A 12,305-nucleotide genomic window follows, 5' to 3' on the forward strand; every position below is an offset into this window, starting at 1 on the left:
GCGTGTGTGTCTGTGCGTGTACGTGCTGATTCTGTAGGTTTCTATATTGGTCTGACTGGGGCGAGCCAGCCAAGATTGAGAAGTCTGGTATGAACGGAGCGGACAGACAGGTTCTGGTGGCGACCGACATCCAGTGGCCAAATGGAATCACACTGGGTGGGTACACACACACACACACACGGCTCTACATTGTCACATCATCACTGCACATTTTTCTTCACATCCATTAAGCTTTTGTTTTTCAACACTTTTTTGTTTTTATTTTTAGCTGTTGGACTAAAACACACTTTAATCTGACATCTAAATGTGTGGATACTTGTATTGCTTCATCTTTTTAACACTTGCTCTTCAACTCTTTTCACTGCTTAGATTTTGTCAGTCACCATCAAATAAAGTCCATTGCAGAAGCTTCAATGAATGAAACTTCAATTTAAAATAAAAAATTTCAGCAGAAATGAGAACATGAAAAGCTTTTATATGTAACTGGCAATATTTTCTGAGAAAGGAGCTTTTTCATGTGTCTGTACATTAGGGCTACAAAAGGATTATTCATTATCATTCAATCTGTTAATTACATATTATTGGCTCTTTGGTGATCATTATTTACTTTTTTTCTGAAGACCAGTTTTTCCCAAAACCCGAGGTGCAGCCTAAAACCGTTTGTTTTGTCCACAACCGAAGCAGGTTCAGTTTATCATCATGTAGGACTAAAAGAAACCAGAAGATGGAATCGGATGCTCGAATCGGATGGAATATTTTTTTTTATTAAAAAGAACTCAAAACAACGAGCCAGTTAGATGACTGGTTGATTAACTAACCAGTGGAATAATTGACTAATTGTAGCAGCTCAACGCATCAATGACTAATGATCTCCGACTCCCAAGTTCCTTCGCAGCACCTGAACGCAACATGTCATCGCACGTTCTCCTTGTTCAGTCTCCGTCTTCCTGAGCTGCATCGCCACACTGAAAAAGCCATTGATTTTGTCCTTGTTATTGACATGTTGTATTGATCTTCTTCATTTTTCTCCCGCCAATCTTCTGGCCTTTCTCTGCCTTCAACTCTCCTTTTTCTTCTTCCATTATTATCCTTGCTTCTGTTATTTCTTTCTTTCATTTCTCACCTCTTGTCATCATCTTCTATCCTCTTTTATTTTTTTTTTTTTTTTTATACCTACACTGACTCTTGCTCTCAGATCTGATCAAAGGTCGGCTGTACTGGGTCGACTCTAAGCTGCACATGCTCTGTAGCGTCGATCTGAATGGGGACAACAGGAAGAAAGTGCTCCAGTCCTCAGACTACCTGGCTCATCCCTTCGCTCTCACTGTTTTTGAGGTACGAGATAAATTTGTACGTAATCGTTTCCGATCTCGATTAGTTGGTGTCGACAGTTGGAAGATAAAATCAGTGTGTGGTATCTGTTGCATATTATTTACAGCATCAGGGTTGTTAAGACCACGGTGTCAGGATGATAAACTAACCTTGTTGAAAAGGAAGCCTTGAGCTGGAACAGTCATATTCTGGAGATAGTATAATGCTCCATTTTAACTCCGGAGTGTTTAGTATTTTTTCAGTGTTTTTTTTTCCAACTTTTCTGTGTTGGTCCCAGTCTTTCACAAGAATTAGATTTCGCCTCCTCTTTTGTTGTCTAGCAAATGCAACTGTAATCATACCCTTCATGTCCTTCATTGTGTCGTGCTCCGTATTTACTGTCTAATTTGCTTCTTTCTGCACGTCCAACAAAAGGATTTTTGTTGTTGTTGTTCTTTATATATAATGTTTCAGTAACGTTACAGTGTGAGGAGACACTGTTAGTATTTCCGTTTCAAAAATAAGTTGCATCATTTTCTCCACAAGGCAACTTTGAGAAAGGCATGGAAGCACACAGCTGCTACCGTTGATCATCTTGTTCACCGTCGGTCAGACATTAACTTTAAAATGATTCAGTGAGCTCGCACCAGTCAACTCCTCGTTTCCTCAAATCTCTACACCACGCCGGGCCGAAATGAACCATTATTTTCCTCTATTGAAGTGGTGGACTCGGAGCGGACTCGGTGGATCACATCTCTCATCTGAACTACAGTCTCTGTGGAGACCAACAATTGGAGTCTCCCGTTTCAAAAGCTGCACTCCTCGCGTACTATTTTTAGACTCCCTCTCGCATGAATCACAGAATCGTGGACATGCGGCGCTCTCGCCGTCTCCTTCGCCGACACCCACTCGCACATCTGCTAACTGGCTCGCACTCAGACAGATGATGCATGTATTCATTGAGGCGCTGTGCATAAGATGCCCGCTCCTGTAACTTGAACACCGCAGGGCTCCGTGCGGTTTACGTAACGACCCGTAGCGTTCCCGTCCGAGCTACGTTTAGTTGTTGTCCGAATCATGTCTATGAAAGTTTGTCAGCCCTCATCGGAATAATAATCCTCATCCACCTTTCATGTAAACACGCGAAGAACAGGGTTAGCGTGTTAACAGGGTTAGCGTGTTAACACGAGCGGCGAGAGCCGCCGACGCCGGATATGCAGATGTTGGTGAAACCTCGGAGAGAGAGAGAGAAGTGTCCTCGGCCGGTGGTCTCTGCAGAGCGCTGCAGTAACACCACAGATGGTTGGATTTGTACGTTGTGTTATGATGCGGCTTCTTCATGTATTCGGTTACACATTTGGCTCTGAAGATTGGAATCTATGAAATATAGTTTTTATTGGAAACGATACAAACGTTATTGTTGCATCTGAGGGTATTGTTATTAGAAATCATTTTCTTAATCCAGATATGGTACAAGCATTAGTTAAATGACAGAAATTCAATATAATTAACTATTTATACGTTATTTTTGCAACCAAAACATGACAACTGTACCGACTCTGCGTTTTATGGTTAAACGAACTTTGGGTGGTTCAACCAAAGGTATTAATTTTTTTTATAAATGTAGTTTATCAATAGATGTCTTCTATTGTTTTCCTTTTGTTAGGTAAGATAATACAGATGTTAAAACGACGTGTGTTGGATAGTTTGTGTTGTCTGTTATGCTCTTTTATGGAGACTGTGTCAGTATTTTAGTTTATTAAGCTTTTAGCTGTTATGAGAAATATAATGAGTAAAAAATGTTTTTGTCCTTTATTATTCAGGATCGCGTCTTCTGGACCGACGGTGAAAACGAAGCGATCTTCGGCGCAAACAAGTTCACCGGCTCCGACGTGGTGACGCTGGCCAGCAACCTGAACGACCCGCAGGACATCATCGTGTACCACGAGCTCATTCAGCTGTCAGGTAACAAGTTGCTGTGAAGGTGGTGAAAACAAGCGCACCCGTCAAGAACAGATGGATATTAAAGATGGTCGGGCAGTTCACTGACTCGCTCGCCGGAGTCCCGCTCGCTCGGCGACATCATCACAACAACCCCGAGACGGGAGCGTGTTCTCCGAGTGGATGAAGGAAAAAAATGACTTTAATTACACATTATAAAGGATACGGGGAGTACCAATTCTGATCATCACGCTGCCAGAAGTTGTCTAGCGGTCTATTTCCTACTGACAGCATTTAGTTCAGATTTGTGGAAGGAAGTAGTCGACGATTCTTAGCTTCTTTCTCTTTCGACGAGATGGTGGCAACATACGATCTCTGCCAACTCGCGCCAGAAGCTTTTTGATCAGATCATTTAAGTTAAACTGTGAAACCAGCATTCAAAAATGAAAAAATATTCCTCAGAAGAAATGGAAACGTCCGCACCAACTGAGCAAACTCCACCCGTTGATGAAGATCATGCGATATGGTTGAAAGCAACTTGAACAAGCGAGCTTTGAGTCCGGATGGTTTTACAGACAAACGGCGAGAAGACTTAATTTTGACAATATTGTCATCAAATAGTTTACCAACCCGTGGTAGTCCAGTCACACTGTACACGTTATAATGGGAATATAATTGACAGCGCACGAGGGTGGTTGAGCTGGTTTCATGCACTTCGGCTCCTCCCAGCATTCCCGTAATCTTTAATGAAGCTGTTGCACCAGTTTTACAAGAGTTCATTGGATGTAGTTTTAATGAGAGCAGTTGTTTCATGCGACTTTATTACGCCGACGTTCTGTAGATCAGGCCGACTGATCTGAGGTGTCTCCTGTGTGCAGGTACTAACTGGTGCTCAGAGAAAGGAGCGAACGGAGGCTGCAGCTACATGTGTCTGCCTGCACCGCTAATCAACAAACACTCGCCCAAATACACCTGCGTGTGTCCGGAGGGACAGGAGCTGGCGACTGACGGCTTCCGCTGCCGACCCGGTGAGTCACGGCAACCCGCCGGAGCATCGTTTTTTTTTTTGCCGTTGCCGTTTTACACCTGAAACCCAGAAGACGTTTCGCCAAACGTTGCGAGCTACAAAATGAATTCCGACGCGTTTGTAGATCAAAATGAATGCATACTAATGAGCCCGTGAAGCCCCTGTAGGACTTCAAAAATATATCAGAAATTTGCTTCCAGCAATCATTTGTGAAGTGGGACACTTACCATCTGTGATCTGAGTGCGAGCGTGGCTTTCTGATTACTGCTGTGAAATAGGCTGCGAGGCTCGTAAAGATGGTACAAAGACAGTTTAGTCTATTTTGATATTACAAGATGAAATCTTTGTGGAAAGTGTGGGCTGCACAAGTAATCATTCTAACGTGCTCTCTCAGTATTGATTCATATTTGTATATATTCTCATTTACCATTCTGCTGCATGAGCAGGGAGATCTGCTGCAGCAAACCCAGTGCTCCTAATTTCTGGCCAAGTTGCATCACCAAATGATTTAGTGAGTGATTTAAAATATACAAATACAATGCAGACAATGTAAAACGGATCTAGCATGTTGTTACACACTGAAATAAACAAAACTTTAGAAGATTTGCATAAACAGAAAAAAACCTTATTCACACTCAAAGAAACTCTCTGACACAGAAGAAGACAAAAAAATATTTATCCGACTGTACATCTCACTTAAAATGGTGATCTCTCTTCTAAAAGCGACAGTTTCAGTTCTCATTTCATCCCGGATGGTGCAGTGTAGTGGGTCTAGAAATATGCGGGGTTTGATGGCGTTTGGTTAACGTTATGCTTAAGCTTTCTAAAATTACCAAGATTTGAAACGCAGCAAAAACTTGTCATGCTGCCAGATATAAAACCAACTTCTTGCTTCATGTTGATTTGGTCTGATCTCGCATATTTGTCTGCTCTTAGCTGGAATATTACAAACCACACTGATGCTTAAAACGGGAGAGGTGGAACTACCAAACGGATGGAACACGTCGCTGCTCATTGTGCACACACAACTGCTGGACACACAAATGCTGCGTCGTGCCTTTTTAGTGCGCCATCTGAAATACGCTCTCCTTGAAGACGAGGTGATCCCCTTCAACACTTCAATCCATCCGTCGTAAGAATTGGAATGAATTCGGTTTGATTCTGTGGTTTAAACTGGCTGCAATCACTGCTCCTCAGGAATGTTCCTCTGGTGAGCATTTCCTCTGCGAGTCCCGTCTTCTGCCCGTAACCATGCCAGCCGCGAGCGCAGCTGTCTGCTTGTGTTCGTAGTCTCTGACAGCTGAACAGTAGCCGAGCCCCTTAGTGTTGTGATCCAAGCTTTTCTGCGCCTCCTTTGGCAATTCTCAACCCGGTCCGTCTTTACATCTCAGCCGCAGCGCCGTCTCCTCCTCCTGCGTTTTGAAAGTGTCTCTGTAGTGTCGCGTCGTCCTGACAGCTGAACTCTTCCGGAGGTCGATCTCTCTTCCAGTTACTGCTGGTCGCTGCCGAGGTCCCTCCTCTGGTTCAGTTTTGCCTGCTGGGTCGAGTCCTGGTCTGTGCTGCCTTTTTTTTTTTTTTTTATTCTGTGGACTGTGACAGCTAAATGTGCACAACACCCATATGTGATTTTTATTTTATTAAATGTGTCATTTGAAAACCACGGGCAGTCTGCTGCCAGCCTCCTCTCTCGTGGGAAGACTTGTCACCAAGATTTAGGAACCTGATTGCAGAGATTTTCTCTGGTTCACAGTCAGCACTCCCGTTTGTCCCGGAGGTGTTGAGGTCGTGCAGACGGGTCACATTCTTCTGCACCAGGCTGAACAAGTGCAGGGGTCGTGTTTATAGTGGCTCAAAAGGGTCAAAGTACATGAATGCGAGAGGTCAGAGGTGTCTGACGTGAGCACTGACTTTTAGATCACACCTGTTTGGCACCGAAACAATTCTTTCAATTTGATCCTGATTGACAAGTAGTGCCAAAATGCCATCCAGTTAATGAATGCATACTATACTCTTGTTTAATAATTATATGGGACCGTAATCACTTGTTAATATTGTTTCGTGAATCTGGAAAAAAAAAAAAAAAAAAACCCTGAGCAGGATAGGAGGAGACCTAAGAAATGGAGCTTTGGGAAACTCATCATGTTTTATTGGTTCCTTAACTCACCAGGATCTCCAGTTATACTGTTATAATGTCAATTTCTCTTTAACTCTTCTATCTCTGTACTTTGACGTAATGGAGTCAAAACAGCTTTAAGTTCAATCTAAATTATGTAAATGAAGTGTAAATGTTTTCAGTTTGCGCCAATTTGCCTGTTTGCATTCACTCCCTGCTTTCAAATGACTTTGTTTACAAGGTAATTGAATGTTATTGATTTAGTAGCTCCTAATAAAATGTTTCGTTCTTAGAATTTACTTTTTTTTACGAAAATGAAACTCCATCTCTGCCCTCCACATTGTTCTTTTCTGGGAAAAGGTTGCTTGGAAACGCTGTCCTCTCCCTTACAATTGTTTTTGTCTCGAGCAGTCCAGCTCCTTTCTAGGCTCCCACAGATTAGCCTTTTCAAACCGAAGCGGTGTCAGATCGGAACCTGACAGCTGAATTCAGTGCACATACTCCCCCTAATTGGACTGGAGCTGTAGACCGAGACACTGGTGTACACAAAGTACTGGAACATCTCCCTGACAACCCTCAGCACCGCTGTCCTCCAGAGTTAAAGTCTACCTCGTTAGCCTGTTCACTTTTCTTCAGGATTCCACTCTACTTTCTCTTTCTTTTTAAAGTGAGGCCTGAGAGTCTGGACAGTTTTTGCAGCCTGTCCTTTTTAGTGACGTCTTCTGTATGATCTCTGCGGCTCTACTCTATTTTCATCTTCTTCATGTGCGTTTCTGTTTCGTGGTGTGTATCGGTGGAATTTGTGAACAAGTCGGGTGTCTCTTTGATACGAGTTTCTGTTTGGAAGTTGAAGTGAGCAGAAGCTCGCTTGGTTCAGACCAGAGAAACAAGCTTTTTTTTTTCCCCCTTCACTCATCAACTCCACTGTTGTGTCCTTGACCCCAGTTGCTGGTTCTGCTCAGTTGCCAGCAGATCAAACTGTGGTTGTCGTACTTTACTGTGAATGGGATTATGGCATTCTCAAACAAGACTAAGTGAAGTCCCAGTGTATGGGGGCACCGTATATGAAACGCAGAGAGCTTTTAGTTTAAGAAGTGATATAGCGGGTCTTGACCTTCAGCCGACCTCTGGTTGTAAATGTATTCCTCACTCACTCGCTGAAAGACGTTGGTGTTTACAGGGCTGTTCACTATAGGTTAAAGTCCTGACAAAAGGACATATTACTTGTTAGTCAAACTTCCCTGGATAAATGAAAGTAGAGAAAATATTTAAAAGTTGTTGTTTTTTTTGTTTGTTTTTTAAATCAGAAATTTAGTGTTTTCAGGAAGTTGTATTTATTTCGCTCTGTAAAGCACCTCAACATTTGTTCAACCAAAATGTGTCGTGACTTCTGCTAATATTTATTTGTACCAAATGTAGTGTTGTTTTTATGCTCCAACATAATTACAGTTCTTATATTTGACCAATTACTTTGTACAGTCTCAGGGTTTTTCTACCATTCAAAGTATTGTCACTAACTCCACTGTAAAGATATCGTTGACTTTTTTTTTTTTTGTTGGTAGTTCGGCTTTAAACATTTGAATTAATCTGGCTTTGCTTTTGAGTTTTAATTCGGCAGAATATTGTAAATAATAAAATAAATGACAATTGATGGGACCCTTAAGCTAATATTTTGTTGCACAACCTTCAGAGGCAATAACTGCAAACAAATGATTTCTGCAGCTCAGTGAGACGTGTGCTGCTGTCAGCAGGTCTGATCCACTCTGACTCAGCAACAACTGCATGTTTCAGCTCTCCATAGATGTTTGATAGGATTCAGACCAGAGCGTGTTTATAAGGCCACTTCAGAACGGTTCAGCTTTTTAGTCATTCTGGGTGGCTTTTAGTTGTTAAAAAAAAAAATCTTTTTGTTTGTGAATACAGAGCTGATGTCACTCGGCAAAAAAAGCTCCCGTTTTGTCTCATTTTCCCAAAGGAAGTCCTCCCAGAAAGTGCTGCGGTTCATCAATGTGTATTGTAGCGAATTCCAGTGGAGTTTTGAAAAGGTTTCCTTCCAGCGGTGGAGTCTTCCTTCCACGGATCCTGTTGCGCTCAAAAAGCGACACGGACTGCAATGTAACGCTGATGAACTCAGACCTTTAGAATGCAGCTCGTATGTACTTGGACGTTTTACTTGGTCTTTTCTTTCTTCACCTTCATCCTTCTGTTTAATCCGGGGTGGATTTTTTTTCCCTCTTTGCTGCTGCACCCCGGCAGTTTGACTACAGTTTCATGGACCTTTTTAAACTGGTCTATATTTGCAAATGTAGTCGTTCGAGCATCAACCGACTTACAAATGGTCTTCTTGCCGCTACATGTTTGTCTTTGCTTTCTCTGGTCCATGTTCAGTCTGGTGATCACAACATACAGCTGAGTCACCACTTTTCTCCATTTAGAAAAGCAGAATAACTGATTACGAGACAGAAGACATGCGTGATGCTATTTAAAGAAATAACACTATTATCCAGTTATTCAGTCTTTTTGAAGGTAAATTTATCTCTTTTCGAACTTTGTTTCCTTTTATTCTGACATACCAGAGACATGAAGAATACTTGAGAAAACCTTTGAATCTCAACACCGGACGGGTGAAGCATCATTTCGTACCAACACATTTTCCAATATCTGTACATTAGTTATTGTAGACGTTCCCAAGACAGGTGAAGCATCATTTCGTACCAACACATTTTCCAATGTCTGTACATTAGTTATTGTAGACGTTCCCAAGTGAGGTGCCAGTAACGGAGGCTTATTGACTTCTACCAGGAGTAAGCTGTCAGTATAGTTGGGGCCAAGGTCATCCGGAGGGAAAGGTGTTGGTAGCTGTTCTGTATGACACTTCAAGGCAGTTTAAAAAAAGAAATAAATCCAGAGTAATCCTTTCAGTATGGAGATCGTGGTGTGCATTTTCAGACCGGCTCACCTCAGAGACGTTCCTGCTTTTGTGTTTGGTTGTTGACAAAAGCAAGCGATACTAACTGAGAGAAAATGAACCGTTCATCGCCGTCGGAGTGCAGGCGGCATACCGACGTCTTTAGACTCTTCTGCAGTGGGTGTGATTGTTTGAACGGGTGTGAAACCAGAAGATCGGGTAGCGGAATGAGATGCAGTGTGCACCGGTTGAAATTGTCTGCGTCAGACTTTACAGCCGGCCTGGTGCACCGGGAGGTAACGGCCTTGATGTAGTCAACATCCCTGCAGCCCGACTCACCTCCTCACAGGCTGTTTGGAAATCTGGAGCTGCTCTCAGGCTCTTAACAGCCACGGAGATGACTGAATGTACCAACCAGACTGCCGTCTGTGTGTCTGTGTGTAGTTCAGAGCATGTGACTCCGTGTAAACGTATGTGCGAGCGGGTGCTCCTGCGTGTTTGTGTGCGTGTTTGGTTGTCTTGGGAGTGTCTTTATGTGCGTGTTTCTACGTCCGTGTTTACACGCCTGTCTCCATTCTAGTAGAGTTACAAAAGTGAGAATGGTGTGGGAGGGGTTGAAAAGGGATACCTGTCACTCGCTGAATGCGCCTCCACCTTCCTCCCAGTTGGGCTGCAGCCAAAGGCCTCGTCGCTCTTTGCCGAACCACCAGCTGACATATTTATCCTGTTTTACAGCCGTCGCCGCCGGACTTAATAGGAACTGTGGAGCATTGTGCGTTCGCTGCTTTGACCGGCTCTAATCTTGTTAGTGAGAGAAAGTAATGAGCAACGCTATTCACTTTCAGGGTTGAGCCTTAAACTGGCGCGGAGGGATTCGTATAACCGCCTTTACAGGCAACCGGGGAGTGTTTTGCTTCAGGCTAAATGATCTCGGGCTGAATTGCAGCACGTTTCGGGGGTTTTCTGACTCTGCTGGGATACGGCTTGGTTCCACAGTTTGTTTTCTGAGGTATCATCGTGGGTCCTATCTTTCTATGAAACACTCTGTTAAAGATTTAAGGTGTTCTCCAATGTTGTATCCAAGTTAAGTTCTGAGGTAAGTACAGTAATAAAGTTCAAATCCTTTAAGTCCATTACAGATGTTGAGATGTATCTTTCTGCCGTCTTGAAGGTCTTAGTGTAAACGGCGTTGTTTGACATTCAGTGTTGCGATCTTGTATCTTATGTTTGTCTTTGTAGTTTCGTTGCAGCGTTTTATAGTTCCCATAACGACGCCCACATTTGGAAGTCGGTTGTGTGAAGGAAAGAAGCGGGAACCAGAGAGGTTCTAACCCTGCTGCCTTTCTGACCGGCACGAATCTGACTTTTTTTCATATCCAGATTGATTTTTGAAAGTCTGAACAGCAGAAAACCACATGAAATGTGATATTTATTTATTTTTTTAAATTTTGCAATACGGATCCCAACTACATATTTGGAGGTGGTTTGAAATTCGATTCCAATCGGATTTCTACAGATGCGTCTCGGCCCGGACGCTCTGCTTGCTCGGATCGGCTTTCTGCCGTCACTCACACGGTGACGATGTCATTTTCAGAGACCGAGTCAGCAGAGCTAACAGAAAGTGCAGAGTTTCTCGCTGTAGTGCACAACGATAACAATGGTCCACGGACAGAAGCTGAAATTAACAGTCCGTGCTGCAGCTGCACGTACGCCGTTGCCACAGCAACCCGTGCAGATTAGTTTGGGATGTCTGGACACACTAGATCCGATCTGTTCCCTTGCAAATAACAGTGCGGACAGTCTGTCCTGAAGATCTGATTGGCCTGCAGTCTGAACAAGCCTGAGTGTGCAGTGATTGTCTGCTGTCTTAAAGACAGTTTACAGCTCTAATAGACAATCACAAGCCCTTTGAGTGCCGTGGACATCTGGAATTTCTAATTTGACATTTGTAGAGGCCGTTTTAAATTTAGTGACGTGTGCCGTTTACAGCCTTTTTTTTTTTCACGTTTTTAAATAGATGCCATCAGGAATGCGGCCGCATTTGGTTTTGTCATTGTTCCTCAAACTGTTTTCTCTCTCAGTCCAAGGCTTCAACTGCTCTGCCGCTACAGCACACGTGAAAGGCAAGTTCGAGAAAACAAAACCTAGTGTAGCGCGAAAATGAAAAGTGATCTAACCAGACCGCTGTAGCGCGTCTCAACTCTGCTTGAGGCGATGCTTGAGGTTACAGTAGCTGCTACTTGCACAACGCACACAAGGAAACTGTCCAGTGTGCGTTGCATTGTGGGTAATGTGGGTGTAAGGTTTTGACGAGGAAGAACAATGCACGATTGCATTGATTTTATTCCACTTTAGTGTTGACCATTTTTGTTTGAGGGACTTCAGTGACGGATGAGAAAGAACTGTAGTTTTTCTTTCGTAGGTGAAGTCGGCTTCAGTCTGACTGTGCTTCATATCGGTTTGTTCGGCATTGACATGCATTCATTTCCAGCTCCGAACGCCGGCTGCCTCTCTGCTAATCAACATTGACGCAGCTCTAAGGGTTTTATGGTTGCTGCAGTGGTGCTTCCTGCTCGTAGCTGCCCAGGCGCTCCAGTTTGCAGCACGTCGCAGCTTTTGAATCCGTTCCATCGCTGCTTGACGTCGGCCGCTCGCTCGTCCAGCTTCTGTGTGCATCTCGCTTCAATGGTGTCACGTCAAAGAAGGAGAAGCGTGAAGCTCGTAAAGAGGCGTCGCTGCTGCCGTTTCTGTGTGACGGTTTCACGACCGGATGCAACGGCTTCTTTCCCGCTGAACTAACGCGGATCCTGCTTTCATCTATCGAGCGTTTATTTACTAGTTTCGTCTCCTGAGATCTGGTCTATATTCAACCAAGGCCTACTTTACATGTGTGCGGTTTAAAAAATAGGGCAACTTCTGATGTTTCTGTTGTCAAAAGTATGACTCTTGGCTCTCTCTCTCTCTCTCTGTGTGACAGACCCTTCTTTCAGAGGTCCCTCAAAGGA

At 43.5% G+C, this 12,305-nt stretch overlaps 1 protein-coding gene across 2 annotated transcripts in view; it reads left to right on the forward strand.

The window, feature by feature from the left end:
- The window catches only part of vldlr (very low density lipoprotein receptor), a 50,631-nt gene that overhangs the window by 32,721 nt on the left and 5,605 nt on the right, over positions 1–12,305 (forward strand). The window contains exons 13-17 of one of the 2 annotated variants that reach the window (XM_069706234.1): positions 38–156; positions 1,196–1,335; positions 3,135–3,276; positions 4,131–4,280; positions 12,278–12,305. The exon at positions 12,278–12,305 is cut by the window's right edge and continues 32 nt beyond it. In XM_069706234.1, coding sequence (XP_069562335.1) covers positions 38–156; positions 1,196–1,335; positions 3,135–3,276; positions 4,131–4,280; positions 12,278–12,305 — 579 coding nt within the window. The remainder of the gene's footprint in view (positions 1–37; positions 157–1,195; positions 1,336–3,134; positions 3,277–4,130; positions 4,281–12,277) is intronic. The other variant, XM_069706243.1, reaches the window with a different exon arrangement.

This window comes from Brachyistius frenatus, unplaced genomic scaffold (genome assembly GCF_029030835.1).
Source record: "Brachyistius frenatus isolate BFR_SWC_R1_liver_20210118 unplaced genomic scaffold, ASM2903083v1 Contig_3, whole genome shotgun sequence".
NCBI classification, from domain to species: Eukaryota; Metazoa; Chordata; class Actinopteri; family Embiotocidae; genus Brachyistius; species Brachyistius frenatus.